This window comes from Lithobates pipiens, unplaced genomic scaffold (genome assembly GCF_037356315.1).
Source record: "Lithobates pipiens isolate NorthernLeopardFrog02 unplaced genomic scaffold, aLitPip1_a1.2 Scaffold_13, whole genome shotgun sequence".
NCBI classification, from domain to species: domain Eukaryota; kingdom Metazoa; phylum Chordata; class Amphibia; order Anura; family Ranidae; genus Lithobates; species Lithobates pipiens.
The window spans coordinates 261,412,255-261,435,162 of NW_027507718.1; the positions used below are offsets into that span (position 1 = coordinate 261,412,255).

Here is a 22,908-nt window from a genome sequence, read left to right on the forward strand (position 1 = left end):
CTAGGTAAGTCTAGGGTAGAGGATAAAGCTGTAATACTTACGTTAGTTATTGCTTAAGCAGCCTTCCTCTATGCCAGAGGTCTCAAACTGGCGGCCCTCCAGCTGTTACAAAACTCCAAGTCCCATCATGCCTCTGCCTGTGGGATTCATGCTTGTAACTGTCAGCCTTGCAAAGCCTCATGGGACTTGTAGTTTGGCAGCAGCTGGAGGGCCACCAGTTTGAGACCCCTGTTCTATGCTGTCTTGACTGGCCCACCAAAGCCTCTTCTCTTAGGCGTCCCAGCAGGCCCAGTTGTGCTCTGACACTGCAGGACCAATTGTTTTCAGAGATGTTGGAGGTTAAGTTTGATGGTTAGGGTAAAGCCCAAAAGCAAACAGTTATTATTATTATTATATTACAATTTACCAATCCTTAGATTTGATGGCTGCAATGCTTTCCTTTTTAGTCTTCTATTTTCAGTTGATGAACCAGCCAGCAAGTCTTTTTACAGCTCAAAACAAAAAAAACAACAAAAAAAACAAAAAAAACCCTAACGCTGAAAAACTATTTGACGTTTATGAACATGTTTGAGCCATAATCTTTTGTGGGAGTATAGTCTTGCTAACAAAAGCTAATATGCTAAAAAAACACTTAAATGCTAATGAATGTGTTTTTTAACGCAGCATTATACAGTTACTGGTGTGTTTTGTGTTGTGTTTTTGTTTTTGTTTTTTTAATAATTTCCAGCATGCATGAGGCCTTGGCATCATTAGCTGGAGATTGGCTTCAATTTATAAATGTATCTAAATCTGTGAATAGATTTTCCACGCCCCTCCTCCCCAGACTGACAAGGCTGATGTCTGCTGTCCCCCCTGTGCTCATTTTGTCAGAGCTGTCTCACTAATACAGGAGGTGTGTTACTGGCCAGATCACCAGGTGAAAACTGAGGGAGAAATGCCAAAGAGAAAACAAATGCATCCACCATATCTAATGATTGGTAATCTGCAATTTTATTACAGCTTTCAGTTTAATGCCCCTTTTAAGCATAGGTTCACATTGAATGCGGGTTTGAAATTGTGCGAGTGCAACTGAACTCTCACAATTTCAGTCCGACTTCGGGGGAGATTTGAGAGACATCTGTGCGGGTTGACAAACTCCTGAAGTAGGCTCTCCCAACCAAGTGCCTTACTGCGTTCAGTGGTCACAAAGCTCTGGTATGTTGTATGACTTGCGCCACTAAGCCCCACCCACATTGCCTCATCACTATGATGGGAGGATTGGGAAACTAGGGGTAATATGTTTACTTCTAGATGCCTGCACCTCATATCTACAGTATTTTGCATCCCTTCCACAGCCATGAGAGAGTCTATTTGGATTAGCAGAGAGAAAAAAGTGTTAGGAATAGGTGTGTGGTGGAGGGAGAATAGTGTAGGGCATTTGAGAATTTTGCTTATGCACCCAAAGTCAGACTTGTAATGCTTCAAACTAGAGCTGCGCAATTCTGGATAAAAGGAGAACCACAATTTTTTTATTTTATTTTTTCTTGCAATAAAGATCATAATTCTGAACTTTTATTTTATTTTAAAGATTTACAACCCCTGAACATTTGGTTGTCAAACAAGATGGCAATAAAATAAGATCTAATACTCTTTGGTTCAATCAAATTAAAAGGAATGTAATGAAAAATAATGTAATGTGAAAAAAAAAGAGATGCCGTTAAGTTATTGGGGTCATTTTAGTACTCCGATACCTGCCGCAACTTTTTTTGTTTACACTTCAGCTGTCCGCAGTGGTACAATGCATTGAAAAATTATTTTACAAATTGAATACATTTTTTTTTTTTTTTTTTTTTATTATGTGAAATGTGTAAATATCTGTTAAAGGTGTAAAAATATTGATGAACCAAGCAAAAAAAAAAAAATTTCATAAAGTGGTTGTAAACCCACAGCGGTCCTCGTACACCGCTCTGGCCAGCGTCATCGCTCCCAGAGTTAATTCTGGGTATCGCAGCCTCCGGTGCTGTGAGTGGCCAGAGCCGCAATGACATCAGTCCTGCGCATGCGTGCTGGAGCCGCATAACGGCATACTAGCTGGATGTGCCATTGCTTCAGTGCGCATATGACATTGGCACATGCTGATACAGGGGAAATCCCCCTAAACCATGCAGGCTCTCCTTACCCAGGCTGTCAGTTTAGGTGGATGCCCATGTCTTGGTAGGTTTGCAGTTGTGCCATAATCTTTTCCATTTTCATATGTTGGATGTGATGTCCAAAGCTTGGGATTTTTTTTCATAACCTAACTCTGCTTTAAACTTCTCCACAACATAATCCCTGAGCTGTCTGTTGTGTTCATTGGCCTTCATGATGCTGTTTGTTCACTAAGATTATCTAACAAACCTCTGAGGACTTCACAGAACAGCTGTATTTATTCTGAGATGCACACAGGTGGACTCCTATTTACTAATTAGATGACTTCTGAAGGCAATTGGTTCCACAATACTTTAGGGGTATCAGAGTAAAGGGGGCTGAATACAAATGCACGCCACACTTTTCATATATTTATTTGTAAAAAAAAATGTGAAAACCATTAATCCTCTTCCTTCTAATTCACAATTATGTGCCATATGTTTGGTCTATCAGCTAAAATCCCAATGAAATGCGTTTGTTTTTGGTTGTAACATGACAAAATGTGGAAAATGTCAAGAGGTATGAATACTTTTTCAAGGCACTGTACAAGTACAAACTGAAATGGCACACTTGGATACAATTATTTATACATTGCTTGTGATTTTATTTTATTTTTTTCCCAGGTTGTATTAACGAATAATACAAATCTCTCGTTTAAAAAAAAAAAAAGTGTAATTGTATGAAAAAGTTGACCAGCATACTTCACTTGGTTATTATATGTGATATATTATATTTAGCTTCTAATATTCATGTCATTCATGGTCCAATGTCATTTCTATCACACTTTTAAATGATTGTGCTTGTGAAAAATTGCTCATACTTGCCAAACTTTAAATATTGGATTTCTGCCCTAAACCAGATTTCCTAATGTCCACAACAGTTTTTCTCCATTTTAACCAGTTCTGTGTTGCCTGTGTGCCAGACATTCTCTGTAGGAGAATTAGTCATTGTGGTAATTTATCAATAAGCCCTGGATTCTTTTCCTTCTTGAAATGCAAAGAAAGCATAATTCTGGAATCCACGGCAGGCTTGGTGAGATTTAGTCTGGGTAATTTACACTGATTTGACATAAGAATAAAATAAACATATACAAATGATAACTCACAGATGACTGTGTAGCGTATGCAATGTGGTTGTAAAGGCACTATTCAGCCAAGAGTTAGCTGAACATGACAAGAAAAATTCTATATTTTTCTGCTGAAGTTGCTTGAACATGAGATCATTTACAGGGATCATAAATGCCTGTAGGTATCCTTTATTTAGCTAATATTCTTAGAATCTGTAACTTTGGAGTTAGCGGAACGTCATCCTACCGGGCTAAGACCCCTTTCACACTGATCCACTGCGGTTTCCCCACAGCACTTTGTGCAGCTCAGTATACCTGCGCTTTTCGGCTGGGCTATTTGTGCTTTGCCATAGACTTCCATTAGATTGGGCAGAATGAACTGGTATATACACGCTGTATATCTGTGTATGAACGGGATCCCATGTGTGTGCAAACGTGCCAAAGGACTCTGCCAGGTCCAAGATAATTGAAACCAGCAACATATTTGCTCATGTGCTGGGTTCCCATGCATGTACATGGATGCCTCTGGTCTCTTCCAAGCTTTAGGGACCTGGCAATGTCTGTACATGAAGGGGATTGCATGCGTGCACAGAAATGCCCCAGAACTCTGCCTGGTCCCGCATACCGGTCAGAGGCTACCGCCATATCTACGCATGCGCTGGATCTTATGGTGCAATTGTGCCCCTCACTAAAACCCTGCCAGCTAGCATGTGTGACGTGGACATCCCAGCAGGCAGAAGTGGGATCCCTATGTCCTCTTCAGCTTGGGCAAGGATTTAGGAAATGGTGGGCTGCACCACAATAAAATGTTAAAAATATTTATTGCCACTGAAACTTCAAAGCATTTGCATCTCTATCCTTGTATTAGAGAGCTACACAAAAATCCACACGGCACAATATTAACATGTGCTTAAAGTGGTTGTAAACCCTTACAACCAACTTTGACCTACAGGTAAGCCTAGATTAAGGCTTACCTGTAGGTCCAAGAAATATCTCCTAAACCTACACGGTTTAGGAGATATTTGCCGAAAGACCGAAGTCTGTGGCGCCTGCGATATGCCGCGAGTGGTGGCTCCCGTGCGCATGCGCGGGAGTGACATCATCGCGGCTTCGCCGAATGACAGCGGTGCAGTAGCGAGACCCACCGAGAAGATGGATGCTCCAGACTACAGGGGACAGCGGTGACTTTGCTGGTAAGTGACATGTAATGGACTAATATGCGATGCATAGTAGTCCATTATGCTTTACCTTTGCAGGGAATTGAACCCATTAGGGTTTACTTCCTCTTTAAGAGAGCTATTCATGCTGCAGTTATTTAAAAGTAAAGTGTGTAAAGGTGTGTATTTTTTAATAGATTGATTGTAAAGTAATAGAAATAATTCCCTAAAGTTGCCATGGAGATATTTGTGAAATGAAGCCCCAGTGTGTTGTGTATAGCACTTCTTCATTTATTTTGGGCTTCATAAAGCCATCACTTGTGTGTAACATTCCAAAGTCTGATTCCATTACTTCTGTATGTTAGAGGGACACCAGACGTTTTGCCTGGCTAATTTACAGTAGCTGGTCTGTAAAATGATCAGTTGTTTTGACAACCCAGTGATGTAGTAAAAGGGAAAGCTGAGCATATCTTTATCACTTTGAATGAATTTACAGTTGTGGGGTATTCAAGAGAACCACTCTCCATTGTATTTATGCTATCTGAATATTTAGTTTTAAATGTATTATAAAAAAGGGCAGTGACAATAAATATTTATGGTACCTTCATCCCGTCAATGTGTATAGATGGGAAGGAAGAGGCTGTGTTGGACTTCAGTGGTACTGTATATCAACTGATGCTGAACAGTCAGAAGTAAAATATTTTACTTTAAATACATATGATGATAAATTTACAGATTAAAACAAATGGTGATTATCCAAGACAAAATACTATAGTTTCACCACATTGTGACAACGTAGATACCATCTGCATATATTGGTTGATCTACATGTTTGGTGGGTTTACATTAGCTGTTTATTCAGGAGTTGTCTACAGTTCGATGGTGATTATCACAGAATTATAAAAGTAGAGAAAACACATATTGGTCACAAAATACAGTAAGCAGATACCTGAGTACTTTTATATACATATAGTAGCATTTTTTGTAAATAAAGTGTGTTGTGAATACCCCTATGTTCAATTGTCTTACCAAGAGGTGTCGGATTGCCAGGGGCCCAAGGAAAGATGACCCACCCCGGAGAACACGGGAGCTGTTAAAAAGCACAGGTTACAATTGATAGTAGTCTAGTTAGGAAAAAGAAAAAAGAATAATCAGATATACTCATTGCGCCTGACGTCCCCGGACCTGCAGTACATGTGCGCCAAATCGGCGCCTGCGCGTTGTCCAAAAAAAGGCAAAAGTTTTACATGGTTTTAAATATATTCATTTTCTTAGGATTACCTGCAAAAAATATATATTTAGCCCTGGGTCATGCCTTCCATGAAGTCAATTGAGAAGGCTGCCTTAGACAGCACTCTTGGAGGCACAATGGGGATCAGCATTGTGGCCAAAGTGTCACTCCTGTTGTGGCCAATGGACACTCTATCCTCAGTGCAGCTCAGTAATGCTGAGTCTAGTAAAACCGAGTTTTTTATGAGGGCAAAAACTATGCTCAGTGATGGTGATCCTGCAGTTTTACTGACTAAGTGGCACTGAGCTGACCGCCTGTGTGTATATGCAGGCAGTGCTGCCACCAAAGGTGCCCATTTTTGCGAGGGAGGCTCAAAAAATGGCTTCCTTGGTCAACATCTACCCTTGTCTCACCCCTGATTTAACACTTTGTTTCATTTGTCTGAGAGTGACTGACTCTGGGAGGTAAGAGTCAGATGTGAGATGCCCACTTAGTTCTAACAGTTTGTGCCCTGCTTAGTCTATATTTGCAAGAGTTCAGGCACTGTCTTCTATCACCAAAGTAACAACAGCCCTGTGGTTGTTTAGTCAACAATATTAAGTGATACTGTTGTCCAGTCAGGAAATGGTGCACTCCATTCATGAAGGTTTTACACAAGGATAAGAGTCTTTATTTTGGTCACGTGACTGCCATTTTCACCATTTTCAAATTTTATTGGACTCAACTTAACATCACTGTACCTATTTTGAAAATGGAATGTTCTTATCCCGATGTCTTAGCTTTGTGAAATGGGCCCAGTGTGTGGTATCGCCATGATTTCCATCAGTTGGCGGCTGTTGGAGGTGGGAGGTCACCTGAAGTCAACTTTCCAGGGCCCAGACTCGTCCTCCATAGCAAACTTTGTTGAGGATGTTCCCATCCTTTTTTATTGTTTTAGCTATTATGTAAATATTTAGATACACCATGACATTACACTTGTTTTAACATACTTTTAAAGTGATTCTAAAGGTATTAAAAAAACAAACAAACAAAAAACCCTACACCTATTGCACTTAATTGCTACATGCGATGAGTTTGCACAGAGCAGCCCTGATCCTCTTCTTTCTGCATCTACTGCTCTCTTCCCCATATCACCCCCCCCCCCCCCCCCCACCCCTCCCATCAATGGACATTGTCCATTTACACACAGAGCAGCTGTGTGAGCCAAAAGGAGAGGGAGTGAGACCCGGGAGAGCCTCTCATGCACATTGCTGGATCGAGATGGGATTCAAGCAAGTATAAGATGGGTAGGGGGAGCTGCATCCAGAAGGTTTTTTACCTTTTTTTTTAAATGCATGAAGGTAAAAAAAAAAAAAAAACTTCTGCCTTTTTATAACTGCTTTAAAGAACTCCAAGACAAACCTTCTCAGTGGGATATAATTTGAAATGTAATAATCAATAACATGACATATCCTCCTCCTCCAAAAATAATCTGTAACATCCATTACTTATTGGCCCTCTATTTTTCCCAAAAATCTGTTTTTCTGCCTCCTTTGTAATATCATCCAGAAGCTCCCAAATCGCCCTTTTTTATGGGCACCACTGTCCCCCCTGTAATTAGCAGTGCCAGAAGCTTCCTTGTTTACAAAGCAATCTGCTAAGGTGATGGACAGCGGTCAGATGTTGCCTACATGGCCCACCGTTATCCTGTATCTGTGGCCTCCTTGTAAAGCACAAATATGAGAATATGTGGTAGAATATTATCACTTTTCAGTTGCTTGCACTGTCTTGTTCCATACAGTTTTGCACTAGTAGCCACCAAGTGTAAATATGTGATCATTGATAACGTTTAGACCCGATTGGCAGTTACCACAAATTGTGAATGTTGTAGAAAACTCAAGTCAAAATGTGCTCCTGAAAATGATATTGTATTGAGATGCTTTGGAGATCACATTTGGAAGTGAAGTCCCTAATGTATCAAATTTCCTGATCCATACTTGTTTGGTTAAACAAGGTATCCGTTTCACATTTGACTTATACTGTAAGTCATTTTGTCAATGCCTTTAAGCAGTATGTCATTGCACTGTAATAGGGAAGTTTTAAAATATCCTGTCCTGCACAGACTCTTCCCAGTGGAGCCTAGAGTGGGGCTTGTGATAGTGATATTTACAGTCTGTAATGTTAGCATGCAAAGTGAAACCTGCTTTGGACAGATACTGTTACTGTGTAAGTAAACATACCGTAATTGCCTATGTTTGTGCCCTTAAATCTTTTGCTTAACCTATTCAAGACTCTGGGGTTTATTACTAGACATATTCCATGCTATGTCAAAGTGCACATAGAGCTAAAGGTGGCTTATACAATATAACTACTTCTAAAGCAGAACTGTAGGCAGATATAACCCCCATTTTAATGTACTTTGTGTATTCCTTTTATAAAACATTAAAAGGGCATTAAGGGCATGCTATGCTGTTTCAAGCTGGGGTCATGCCATAACTGGCAGTTCCCATCACGCGGCTCCAGACAGTCAGAGCTGGAGTTCATGGCCCCGGAACGAAGAGGGATGAAGAATGGACGCTTCATGCCAGTGAGGAAATCGGGGACATTGCAGACTTCGGTTTCAGGTAAGTGACACATAATGGGCTACTCGGCGATGCATAGTAGCCCATTATGCTTTACCGTTGCAGGGAAACAAAGAGGAAGTAAAATGCATCAGGGTTTACTTCCTCTTTTTAAAGGTTTGTGTTGTGTGTTTGTATTTTTTTTATATCAGTTACCTGCTCTGTGCAATGGTTTTACACAGAGAAACCCTGTTCCTCCTCTTCTCAGGCGCTGAGATGGCCGCTTGCTATGGGGTACTCTTGTAGGCTCGCTCTATGCGTCCCTAAGACACATAGATCCCTGACTCGGCCTCACCCCTGCTCTCTCCTCATTGGCTCACTTACTGTTAATAAGGGGAAAAAGACCTGGGGTAGCTGAGGCTCCCGTGCACATTGCTATATCAAGATGGGCTCAGGTGAGTATTATGCCACGTACACGCAACCAGACTTTTCGATGGACTAGGTCAGAGGGTCTTCCCGCGGGCTTTGGCGGAGTTCCGATGGACTTTCCGAACGGATTTGGCCACACAAAAGCATACCAAAGTCCAACGGATTCTAACGTGATGACGTATAACCGGACTAGAATAAGGAAGTTCATAGCCAGTAGCCAATAGCTTCCCTAGCGTCCAGTTTTTGTCTGTCGGACTAGCATACAGACAAACTGATTTTTCGCCCGGACTCGAGTCCGTTGGAAAGATTTGAAACCTGTTTTAAATCTAAAGTCCGTCTGATTTTTAAACAGCAAAGGTCAACACACTATTGAATTGTCCAGGGATTTGTTTTGTCGGACCTAGTCCGTCAGTCTGGTCGTGTGCGTGGCATTAGGGGTGGCTGTGGTGGAAGCAGCACACGTGTTGTGTTTTTTTTTTTTTTTTTTTTTTTTTTTTTTTTTTTACCTTTTTATGCATAGAATGCATGAAAGCAAAAAGCCTTCAGCTTTTACAACAACTTCAAATGTGTTTTTACATACAACTTTTAAAAGCGCCTGAATGTTACTTGATGGCAACCCCCTGTCTTCCCCTGTACAGTTGCATTGACTCTGGAGCGAGTAGCGGCACAAGTAGCCAGTCAGGTCCTATACTGACAGTGGGTGGTAGTAGTATGAGCAGACTTTTGATAGCTTATCAGTGTGCTGCTGCTTCATCGGTAAGGTGACATTACTATGTTTCTGTACACTAATTTAATTTAACAAAAATGGTGACCTTCTTCTCCTGTCTGTGCTAAGACTTAGAAAGATGAGACATTTCACAAATGTGTGTTTAGCGGTTTGTTTAGATTTCAGATTTAAGTTCGATTCCATAGACAAATCTGTATTGAAATTCACAATTGTATCAGTTAACTGGGCACATATTGCCAAATACAATATATTTTTTTTTTTTTAACCAAGAAAAGGTTTATTGAACATATGCAAAAAAAGATTACATAGGATGCCAAATACAATATTATTATTATTATTATTATTATTATTATTATTATTATTATTAGTCATTTTAATACATTAACCTCCTTTTAAGATTGTTTGTTTGTTTATTAAATCCTATGTCAAGGCAAAAAAAAACATGCAGCACATCACTGCAATACAGGCACGATTTCCTGTGCCTGACCCTGCCTGACCATACCTGTTCTGCCAGAATGCTCTGATTAGCTCCTAAGCTCTGTTGGACAACAAGTAGTATTTCTGTGGACTGAGTGTCAGCACTGCCCAGTGTCTTTTGCTAAACTACTCAACCACTCCCACACTCAGCTATTTATATAATTATGACATATTATTCTAAAGTCCAATATGAGAACTAGGAAGACTCTGATATAACACAAAGGGGTTGATTTACTAAAGGCAAATCCACTTTGCAATACAAGTGCACTTGGAAGTGCAGTCACTATAGATCTGAGGGCAAGATCTGAAATGAGCGGAAGCTCTGCTGATTTTCTCATCCAATCATGTGCAAGCTAAAATGCTGTTTATTTTTCTTGCATGTCCCTCTCATATCTACAGCTACTGCATTTCTCAGTGCACTTGTAGTGCAAAGTGGATTTGCCTTTAGTAAATAACCCCCAATTGTGACAAGGTTACAAGATAGCTGTACATTTCTTACACAATTGACAGGCTTTTTCTTTTTAGCACATATCAAACAGATATAAGAAAGCTCTTCCAATGGTCTATTTACCAGACGGAGCCAATAAGAAAACAATTATTAGTGTTTGCATATACTTTATGCAGATTTTTCCTCCTGTATAAAACTTTTTTTTAGAAAGTGGAAGTAAAGGCAAAACTTTTTTTTTTCATAGCGTAAACCTGTAAATTTTTGTTGTCATTTGTGTCCCATTGGGGAGATTTCCCTTCACTTCCGGTCCCTAGCCAAAATCCCTTTAAAGTGAGGGAATCCCTGCTACCAGGGTTACTGAAACTAATGTCCCTATTGGAAAATTTCCCCGCCATTTTTGTCCTGGGGACAACTCAAAATATCTTTCTTTAACCACTTCAGCCCCGGACCAATAAACACCTTAAGGACCAGAGGTCTTTTTCCAATTTCGCACTGCGCTGCTTTAACTGGTAATTGCGCGATAATGCAATATTGCACCCAAACGAAATTTGCGTCCTTTTCTTCCCACAAATAGAGCTTTCTTTTGATGGTATTTGATTGCCTCTGCGATTTTTTTATTTTTTGCGATATAAATGGAAAAAGTGAAAATTTTGAAAAAAATATATTTTCTTTTTGTTATAAGAAAAATCTAATAAACTAAATTCTAGTCATACATTGAGGGCAAAATTTATTCAGCCACATGTCTTTAGTAAAAAAAATGTCAATAAGCGTATATTTTTTGGTTTGCGCAAAAGTTATAGCGTCTACAAACTAGAGTACATTTTCTGGAATTTACACAGCTTTTAATTTATGACTGCCTATCTCATTTCTTGAGGTGCTAAAATGGCAGGGCAGTACAAACCACCCCCAAATGACCCCATTTTGGAAAGTAGACACCCCAAGGAAATTGCTGAGGGGCATGTTGAGCCCATTGAATATTTATTTTTTTTGTCCTAAGGGATTGAATAATGACAAAAAAAAATAAAAAATTTACAAAAAGTTGTCACTAAATGATATATTGCTCACACATGCCATGGTTATAAGTGGAATTGCACCCCAAAATATATTCTGCTACTTCTCCAGAGTATGGGGATACCACGTGTGGGACTTTTTGGGAGCCTAGCCGTGTACGGGCCCCGAAAATCAAGCACCTCCTTCAGGATTTCTAAGGGCATACATTTTTTATTTTACTCCTGACTACCTATCACTACCTATCACAGTTTTGAAGGCCATAAAATGCCAAGATTGCCAAAATTATGAATTTTACATGTAGGAGAGAAATGTCAGAATTGGCCTGGATGCAAAGTGGTTAATAATGGTAAACAGGAAAAATAAAGTATCTCCCTGGGATACAGGCAATAATAAAAAACCTGACAGGTGTTCTTGATTGACGGCTCCTACTGTTCTCACATGGTCCAGTGAGGGGGGAGAGACATGGCAGTGCTGCTGCTCTCATGCACAACGCTGGACCGAAATTGGGCTCAGGTAAGTATTGCAGGGGGAGCTACACCTGAAAGGGGTGTTTTTTTAATTTATTTTTATTTTTTTTAAGTTGTATTAAAGGTTCAGCTTTAAAAAAAAAAAAGTCATACTTGTTCTGTGCAATGGCTTTGCACAGAGCCACAGAGCAGCCCGGATCCTCCTCATCTTGGGTCCTCTGTTGGCGCTGCTCCACCTTGACCAGTGCCCCCAATAGCAAGCTGAATGCTGTGGGGGCACTGGTGCGTTCTCGCTCCCGAACCCTTTGCATCTATAAGACACTTGGAGCCGTGGCTCAGCCCCACCCTCCACTCTCCCCCCTCATTGGCTTACTGGCTGTGATTGACAACAGTGGGAGCAGCTTCCGCTGCTGTCTCAGCCAATGAGGAGAAGGAATCCCGGGACAACTGACGTTCATTTATTTATTTTTGTTCAGCCAGAGAGTTTAAAAAAAAAAAAAAAAAAAAAAAGATCCCTGCATCAACACACACAATGTGTGAAGCAAGGATCTCTCCCACAGCGCTATTGTATTGTGACAGAGCCCAGGCTTATTTTTCTCTACAAAATTGTAGGAAAATATTTATGGACTAGCGATTGCTTGTAAATGAAAAGTATGCCAGGCAGCTAGATGTGATAAGATCCACCTTGTTTCAGGTTGTACATGTGGTGTGTAATTGGTAGGGGAAAAAGCATGTTTTTTTTTTTTTTTTTTTTAAAGCCAATATTTTACCTTAACTGTCAGTTAAAAGCCAGTGTTATTTTAAGGAGAAATAACCTATGTGATAATCCTTGTGAACTGAGTCCTTTATTTTTGATATTACCTTGAGAAAAAAGTGAAATGGTTTTTAATGAGAATTTACAATAAGTTATAAAAAAAAAAGTCTGAGGCAGACCTTATATTTTTATTTTAGGTTTTCTGTTTTTCTATTTATCACTTCAGCCTGGTTGATTCTTTGCTAGGTGTGCTTTTTTTACATAGACATCACATTGTTTATACCCTTTATAACAAACTGCATCACTGCTAATTATTCCATTCATCTTGTTTCACAAAACTGCTGGAAACTATTTCCAATATCATTTACAGCTCAAACGTCTTTTGAAATTGCATGCATGTTTTGTTAGAATTTTTTATTTATTTTTTTTGAATGCTTTTATATGCTACTTTTCCATATAATCTGCTTCTGGGTAAAATAATGGGGATACAGAACTCGTATCAAAACATTTTCTTTTCTTCTTGTTTTTAAGAGGCTGATATGTCACTTGTGATCCTATCCAGCAACTTTTCAGGGACTGGATTGTTTAAAGTGCAGTGAAAATATTTACCCATATTCACAGGTTGCTTTGTCGCTGGTACATTGCATTCAGGTACAAATCTTACCTGAGCCCAATTTCGGTCAAGCGATGTGCAAGAGTGAAGAAGCTCTGTCTGCTCTTTCCTCATTTGGCTGAGACAGCAGCGGGCGCCAATGGCTCCTACTGCTGTCAATTACAGCCAGTGAGGACATTTGGGTGGGGGCTGGGCCTAGTCCTGATGTTTGTATTAGACGCAGACAGCAAGGCTCAGGAGCAAGCCCCCACGAGCGCCCCTATAGCAAGTGGCTTGCTATAGGGGCACTCCACGGGGGGGGGGGGGGGCGGAGAGAGAGAGAGAGAGAGAGAGAGAGTCAGGAGCACCAGCGAGGAGCACAGAAGAGAAGGATTTAGGCTGCTCTGTGCAAAACTATTGCACAGAGCAGGTAAGTATACCATTGTTATTTTAAGAGGAGGAGGGAAAAAAAAACCTTTTTAAAATCACTTGCTTTGATATAAATTGTAGGAAAGTTTAAAAATCAAACTGTCAAAAAAGTATTTGAAAAATTACAAGGTATATTCATAGTTAATATGGCTACATGCATAACAATCTGAGTTTAATCTCTGTGCCACCCTGCTTTTAGATTTACAAATATGTAGTGCATGGTTGTAACTAAGACATTCATTTTATACACACCGTCTTAGTCGGGTTGACTCTCTCACACAACATAATTGTTGGTAAATCTGAAGGGCATTGCACAACTAATATGTGATGTGTGTTTGGTCAGCTTTACAATTTTATGTTCCAATGTACGAATTTTCATAAAACCTTTTTATTTTATGTGAGCATTCCTTTGGATTTTTGTACACCTTTTATCTTGGAATGTGACATATTGTGGCCAGCTCTGAGTTTACCATAATTACGACTAGACCTTACAAAGTAATATTAAGGCCACAATTTTTAATTTTGCACTCAAGGAATGGGTACTAATTTTCTTCTATTCTATAAAACCATATCATAAGTTCTTTCATAATTTACTTGCCACACATGTAGATCTTCTAATGGACACCTAGAACCAGCCCAACAAGGATGATGCCATTTTCCAGATTATCAATATTTTCCAGATTATCAATATTTTCCATATTGATTGTGAAAATGGTGCCTTTTGCAAGTACTTAAACCAACTTAAACCCCCCCCACCCCATTTTTATTTATTTAAACCCCTGCTTACCTGGTGGTGTGTTCTGCACATTTCAGATGCTCATTCATCACTGTCCAGCTGTGATCCTCTTCTCTTCTGGTAACATTTGGTCCAGCACCACCATGTTTTGCTGTAATGTTATTGATTGGCTTCCAGCTGTGTCGGGTTCAGCCAGTGTGCCTCCCGATGATGCAATAAACCCACCCCTCCTCTTTCCTGAATGAAAGGCTATGCCTCCTGGATTATGTGATGTGCATATCCCAGGTGTCAAAGGGAGCGCAGTGCATGTCATTCGCCTAGGAGAATGCAATAGGCCTGACATTTTCGCCAAAAAATAAAAAAAATAAAGAAGGGAAAACTAGCTTACAGTTCATGTAGAGGATATGAGGGGTGAAGGTGGAGGGATAAAGTTTTGGAGGGTGAAGAATCGCTTTAAGCAAATCTTATAGTACAGTATGTACTGTGTATAGAATTTTTAGTTTATTTTTACCCCTTTTATTTTTTTTTTAGTTGTTGTTGTTGTTGTGTTTTTTTTTTTTTTTTCTTCTGATCGCCAACAAAAATCCAAAAGGTATTACTTTTTATTCCAGAGTAGACCTATATTTGATTAGAAACCTTTAAGCAATGAGAGACTGAAGTATGTTACAAAAAAATAAATGGCATTGCCAATAAAATGACTGGTGACTTAAAGTGGTTGTTATATGCTAAAAATAATCAAGCTATATACCTGATTTCAGAGTGCCCCTCGGCGCTCATGTGACCGGCTGGCTCTCCCCTCTCTCGACCTGACAGCTGCAGCGGGAGAGCACGAGATTCCCCTGCTGACGCAGTCAGGAGGGAAGGAGGAGAGTGCCGGCTGGTCCTGTGAGAACGGAGAAACACTCTGAAATCCAGGTATATAGCTGCATTATTTAAAAGAGAGACACTGGGCAGATGATATTATTAAACAGAGGATAGTGTGAACAATTTATCTGTAATGTTTGCAGCAGGAGGGGAGAGGGCGATCACGGACATGGAGCTGACAGGCAGACAGGGAGAGGACAGGACACGTAAACTGGCCACAGTGTCGGGGCTCAGCAGCCACAATAAACCATGGTCAGTTTACAGGGGGGGAGGGCAGAACCAAGCAGGATCAGCCAGGTATTTCAGGTTATACAGGGGGCCAAATTACACAGCACACCGTGTGCTGTATAACGGTCGGGGCTGGTCTCCAGCCCTTTTGTCTCAAAGCTGGCCGCTCAGCTGTCGGCTAATTGCCAGCTCCTTCTCTCAACAGTGACTCGCCTGTTGATGTCCTGCCGTCCAGCCCAGATGATCTCTGCCTTCGACTTGGTCACAGCTCTAGAAACGCTCTCCTGTGTTCCTGTTAGCCCCTGTACACACGGTCGGAGATTTCCATAACCAAATCCGTCGGATTTTGCCCGTCTGATCTTGTCCGAAACTGTTGCATACACACGGTCGGACAGAGTTGGCAAAAAATCCGATCTTTCAGAACGTGATGACGTAATTTCGTTACGATGGGACTACATTCAGGCTAGTAGCCAATAGCTTTGATGTAGGAATTTGATCTGAGCATGCGTGGCACTTGGTCCGATCAAAATTCTCTACACATGATCGGAGTATGTCCGATCGGCCCAGTTGGTCGGGAAATATTTCCAACATGTTGGAAAATTGGGTCTGACGGATATTCCGACGGAATCAGTCCGATGCATACCACACACAGTCGGATTATCCGACGACACGGCCCGATAGGACACATTCCGACGGATTCTCCGACCGTGTGTACAAGGGCTTAGACTTCCTTGGCTGACCTCCTGGCTCCAGATCCTGCTTGCTGTTCTGCTATGCTCATTTCTGGCTCCCTGACGTTTTGGCTTGTCTGACTATCCATTCCGGTTGCTGAACTCTGGCTATGTTTTTGACTAGGTTTACTCTGTTTACCTTTTTTTAATTATTATTAAACAAGTCGGATTTAACTGCACATCTGACTCAGTCCGATTCATGGTTTCTGACAAGAACATTCTTTAAGAGAACAGGTGTTTTTTTTTTTTTTCTGGTAACAAACACTTTAATTTTTACTTTGTTGTCCTGATGACCATTATTAATAATAATAATAATAATAATAATAATATTTTTTTTTTCTTCTTCTTCTAATTAGCTCAATGATGGAGGGAAGGCTGCTAAAGCAAATATCGGAATTGGTCATGTAGTTCTTACCATTGATGGCATAAGCACAGATGGAATGACTCATTTAGAGGCACAAAACAAGATCAAGGCATGCACTGGATCATTGAGTTTGACTTTGCAAAAGTGAGTATTAATTTATTTCACTATAGTATTTAGCATAAAACCGATAAGGCATGACATGATGAAACCAACATGGCCCTTTACAAATATCAGCTGAAAATCTTGCGTAAACTAGCATGCTTTTGACTAGAATACACCCAGAAGAGCATAAAATAGTCTCCAGCTAGTATTTTTATAACTAAATTCATATGTCTCCTACATACTTTATATATTCTATAAGTGTCTATGTAGTGGGTAACTAAATGTATATATTTCTAGTCATTCAAAGTTATGATTTGTAATACTGACCTAAAGAAAACCTTACAAGAGCCCATCATATATTCTGAAGTAAAGGGAAGACACATTAATAAACAAATTTATATATGACTAGGCTTTCTTACTTTTAACTCATTCAAAAAGCCATGTGCATTTGTAAGAAAGCAATGATCTGTTTAGAATGTAATGTTCATATAAAATAACCCATGTTTTAAACCTCTTAAATTCTGAATGTTAACCTCAACTGAACTGAAACTTTCCTTGCCCAAACTAGTCTTTAAAAATGCATTCCACTAGATTTTACTCACAGATCAGGCAGTTATTTATAGAGCGTACAGCTATGTCAGATCACCACAGGGTAAGCATCGTCTGAGAAACGGCTGCCCCCATGTCATTGTAAAGCAAATATCAAGAAATGTGGTCCTTGACCCTAGTTACTGCATTGGATCATTTACTTATGCTTCTATAAATATAAAATGAAATGCTAAAGTTGCACCAGCACTTTTTGTGTGCAATCTGTGATAAACTACATCCATATGATTCTGCTGAGCATCCATAGTAAAATGCTTTCATTTAACGTTCTTCGGCCACATTATTGAATTCCTGCAAATGGTTTCCTTTCCCTTAACTAACTAGTTTAGTTTTCTTTAATTTTTATAGTCTACTGAACTACTTTTTACTGCAGTGTTGACAATAGATTTTGCTATCTATTCAGTTTCCTTTTACTTGTTGTTTTAATCTACTAGGTCAATTGTATCAGCAGTCTGTGTAAGGCAGCAAATTATTAAAGGAGATGTATCGGAGCGGCTGGCTCCGTCTCCCAGTGGCTCGCTGAGGGGCTGTTGATCTAGGCAGCTGGGTGGACCCTGACTCTAAAGTCGGGATTGATCCAGCACCTGGCCTGGCTGAGTGATGTCAGCAGACTTTAACCCACTGTTGGCTGAAAATGGTTTAGAGGAGCTAACTGCACCCTTGTGATCCATAGAAGTAGGGCCAAAATAGTAATGGCCTTACTTCTACTACTTTTGTTTTTATCTACACTTGAAATCTCTTTCCTGCTTTCCTTGGTAGACACCTCCAAAGAAAACTCAGTTATACCACAGAAACCGTTATTTTGAAGAAATTATGTCACTTTGCCCAGAATAGGCAATGAGAGGGTCTCTTTTCCACCCTCAAAACCAAATATACCCACCTTCACATTGCTCCCCACTTCTCCTCCATTGCAGCTGCAGCAAAATGCCAGATGTCAGATAGTGTTGGAACATGGAGGAAGCAATGATGCCTACTTCTGTTCTAGTGTTCAGGCCTGGTGCTTGGCTGCTAAGCTTGAGCACTATGTTCTAGGAGGAGATTGTATGCTCCGCCATACCTGGAAGCACCTGTTATTTATTCGGGATGGTGTGCTACTCTTAAGAGACCTTGTCACTGTTCCATTTAATGGCAGGTGATAGGATCTCTAAGATATGATAAAATGTGTGAAATTATTTTGTGCTAAATACTGTGTCCAAAGAAACGAAGCGCAATGCAGGTCAAGCGCAGCCTCTGAACTGCCATGCCAAAGGAGAATACCCATGGACGTGAGGCCTATGTATAGATTATGAAAATTTCAAACCTGAACACGAATAGTACTTGCTGTAAAGCTTTTGTGATTTGTCCCTAATGTGTGTTATTTTCAACAGGGAAAACACAGGCTTTTGTTTGTCCCTTCAACAAACCAAAATTGTTTGCTGATCCTTTATAAAAAGCACCCTATAAGTTAAAGGTTTCTCTACTTACATTATATATTACAAAACAGATTCACCTGTATGAGGCCTTGTTCACATGTGAACGACTAATTGTTGCTATTTTGCCACTTTTTTTTTAAGTATGTTTTTAGAGCAGTTTGGGGTGCCATTAAGAAATGATGGCACTGCAAGTGCGTAACGTATTTTTTGCGTGCTTACACAAGAGGGCAGAAACATTTTTGCTGCCCCCAGGTGTGAACGGGTAGTTACCCTAGCCTTTAGTACTGTTGTAGCTGAAAAAACACTGGAAAATGAAGTTGCGTGTATTGGTCATAACCTGAGGAAGGGACAAGCATGTCCTGAACGTGATGCACCTCCTGCTGACCCGATCCGGAAGTGACGTCTCTCCCTGTGACCAATACACACCGCTAATTGCAGTCTCTACCACCCGGAAGGCAGTGTAAACCAGCACTGTAACCGGACATAGGACAGCACTGCGGAGCCACAGCAGTACATCCTGATCAGACCTTTCTACCTTTTTCACCCGGATGTCGGAGCAGATAATGCATGCCCTACTGTATTTCACTTTTGTGAGTGTTTTTTAACCCTATTTTATTAAATTTGTTTGGTTACTGCACTTGGAGGGCGCTGTTCTTTTTGTTCTTGTGACAGGTGCTCAGATGGGCTGTGACAGGTGTTCAGGTACTCATGTACTCAGATGAACTGTGACAGGTACTTTGATGGGCGTGGACAGGTACTTTGATGGGCGAGGACAGGTACTCTGACTGGTACTTTGATGGGCGTGGACAGGTACTTTGATGGGCGAGGACAGGTACTCTGACTGGTACTTTGATGGGTGTGGACAGGAACTTTGGTACTTTGATGGCTGGTGACGGGCCCTTTTTTATTGGGGGGGCGGCAAATCAGTGTGGTTGGTGTACACTGTGAGTGGTAACGAGCTGATACTGCAATCTCCTTCTCACACACGTCGGTGTGTGAGGAGGAGAGCCCGGTAACCTCCCGTTTGTTGACATTCTGTGACTACCATGTGACCGGCTGTGTCAAATCACAGACAAAGAGCCAATTTCATTGGCTCTTTACTGTGATCGGGGTTGGGGTATGTCAGGGTGACAAGCCTTGTCCCCGAACGCCGCTCTGTGCGCGCCCTAGGGGAGTCGCATGTACTGCCCACATGCATCCACCTAGGCAAGTATGATTGGGGGGGGAGAGAAACACAAACCCATACTTCTCCTTTAACTTGCATAGCTAGATAACAACATATATGTTCTAAGATGCACACGTTTCTCTGTTTTTCTCGCATATAATAACTTTCGCCTATTGCATTTTTTTTTTTTTTTTGGGGGGGAAAACTACACTCTTTATTGAGAAAAGGAAAAAAAAAATACTTATTCTACACTTGGTTTGACCTGCTTGGTATTAAGTAGATAAACTGGTCATGGAAGAAAGGTCTTCAGAAGTATTCATTGAAGAAGTAAAACCATTTTTTTTTTTTTATTGTCACTTATATACAAAACGGTTACTTTTTGTTGGTAAGCATCTTCCAGACATGCTATGAATTGCTGCTCGTTACATTTTATGACATTATGTCAGTATCATAGCTGGATACGTAAGGGACATGTTGTCATCCATATGAGCAAAGTGTCCTGCTCTATTTTTAACCTTGTGGTTTAGTATATTTCAGCACCTTGCAGTAGTAACCTTATCTAGCCAACTGATATTTGTGAAGTCTTGCGCGTGTGACATGACAGGGTTATGATAGTGTCTGGCACTGTGGTTTTGTTGTTTTTTTAACCTCCAATGCTCCAATCTAATGTTGGTGATTACAGAATATGGCCAAAGAGGAACAGCGACATTTTAGTCAGATGGGAAGAGTTGCTGTAAAAGGATGCTGTACTTGTTGAATAATCAGCGATACAGTTTTTAACCTCTCCAAAAGCGGGCGCTTTCACCCTCTTCCTGCCCATGCCAATTTTCAGCTTTCAGCGCTGTCACGCTTTGAATGACAATTGTGTGGTCATACAACACTACCCATATCACATTTGTATCGTCTTAAAAAAATAAAAAAATAAATTCTTGTTTGGTGGTACTTAATCACTGCTGGGGTTTTTTATTTTTTAAATTTTTCATTTTTTTTTTAGCAAAAAAATAAAGTTTGAAAAAGTGTTTTTTCTTCAATTCGCTTAGCATATTTATTTCCAAAATGTTATTTCTTCATAAATTTAGGACAAAATGTATTCTTCTACAGTCATGGCCGAAATTGTTGGCACCCCAGAACTTTTTCCAGAAAATCAAGCATTTCTCACAGAAAAGTATTGCAGTAACACATGTTTATTCCCTTTGTATGTATTGGAACAAAACAAGGGAGGAACATTGTCACATAAAACTCCAAAAAATGGGCTGGTCAAAATTCTTGGCACCCTTAGCTTACGATTTGGTTGCACACCCTTTAGAAAAAATAACTGAAATCAGTCGCTTCCTATAACCATCAATAAGTTTTACACCTCTATCCAGGAATTTTGGACCACTCTTCCTTTGCAAACTGCTCCTGGTCTCTTTTATTGGAAGGGCGCCTTTTCCCAACAGCAATTTTAAGATCTTTCCACAGGTGTTCAATGGGATTTAGAACTCTCCAATGCTTTGACATCCATTTCTGGGTGCTTTTTGACGTATGTTTGGGGTCATTGTCCTGCTGGAAGATCTCGGACACAAACCCAGCTTTCTGACACTAGGCTCTACAGTGTGACCCAAAGTCCTTTGGTAATCCTCAGATTTCATGATGCCTTGCACACATTCAAGGCACTCAGTGCCAGAGGCAGCAAAACAACCCCAAAACATACTTGAATCTCCACCATATTTCACTGTAGGTACTGTGTTATTTCCTTTGTAGGCCTTATTCTGTTTTCGGTAAACAGAATGATGTGCTCTACCAAAAAGCTCTATCTTGGTCTCATCTGTCCACAAGATGTTTTCCCAGAAGGATTTTGGCTTACTCAAGTACATTTTGGCAAACTGTAGTCTTGCTTTATGTCTGTGTCAGCAGTGGGGTCCTCCTGGGTCTCCTGCCATAGCGTTTTATTTCATTTAAATGTCGACTGATAGTTTGCGCTGACACTGATGCTCCCTGAGCCTGCAGGGCAGGTTGAATTTCTTTGGAACTTGTTTGGGGCTGCTTATCCACCATCCGGACTATCCTGCATTGCAACCTTTCATCAACTTTTCTTTTCCATCCACGCCCAGAGAGATTAGTTACAGTGCCATGGGTTGCAAACTTCTTGATAACATTGCGCACTGTGGACAAAGGCAAATCTAGATCTCTGGAAATGGACTTGTAACCTTGAGATTGTTGATGATATTTTTCCACAATTTTGGTTATCAAGGCCTCAGACAGTTCTCTTCTCCTCTTTCTGTTGTCCATGCTTAGTGTGGCACAAACAGACACACAATGCAAAGATTTAAAGTGAAATTCTCTCCTTTATCTGCTTTCAGGTGTGATTTTTTATTTTGCCCACACCTGTTACTTGCCCCATGTGAGTTTAAAGGAGCATCACATGCTTGAAACAAGCTTATTTATCTACAATTTTGAAAGGGTGCCAAAGATTTTGACCAGCCCATTTTTGGAGTTGTGTGACATTATGTCCAATTTGCTTCTTTTTTTTTTTCCTCCCTTTGTGTGTATTGGAACAAAACAAAAAAAGGGAAAAAAACATGTGCATAGCAAAACATGTGTCACTGCAATACTTTTCTGTGAGAAATACTTGATTTTCTGGGAAAATGTCTGGGGTGCCAACAATTTCGGCCACGACTGTACATTTCTATGGTGAAAATAACCCAAACTGGTATATATTTAGTCTGTAGGGAAGTTAATAAACTATGGTATATATCTGAAAATCAATCTTAATGTATTGGTGGCCTATCTAATTTCTTGAGGCCCGAAATTGCCGGAACAGTACAAAAAGCCCCCTTTTGGAAAGTAGACAGTCCAAAAAACTTACCATGCCTTTTGCTATATATATATATATATATATATATATATATATATATATATATATATATATATATATATATATATATATATATATATATCTCTATCATTTTTTTTTTTTTTGTGTAACCTACTGTCACTGGTGCAGTACAATGTTGTCATATAGCTGGTGTGGCGGGTATCAAGGACACTGGTGACAGCGTGTTTAAAAAAATAAAATGGATAAGACCTGCAGAACCTAAAACTCTCTTAATTAGCTAAGAACAAAATGGTCACTAATTTATTAACTTCATTACAAAACAAAGATCTATGCAAACTATTCCCCAAGCTAACAGTCTGCTCTTATGTCATCATAAACTAAACAAAAG

General features: G+C 40.1%; 1 protein-coding gene across 6 annotated transcripts in view; it reads left to right on the top strand.

Moving 5' to 3' along the window:
- Positions 1-22,908, top strand: part of PDLIM5 (PDZ and LIM domain 5) — a 266,096-nt gene that overhangs the window by 68,652 nt on the left and 174,536 nt on the right. For all 6 annotated transcript variants that reach the window (XM_077476564.1, XM_077476565.1, XM_077476571.1 and 3 more), the window contains exon 3: positions 16,410-16,561. In XM_077476564.1, the coding sequence (XP_077332690.1) occupies positions 16,410-16,561 (152 nt within the window). The remainder of the gene's footprint in view (positions 1-16,409; positions 16,562-22,908) is intronic.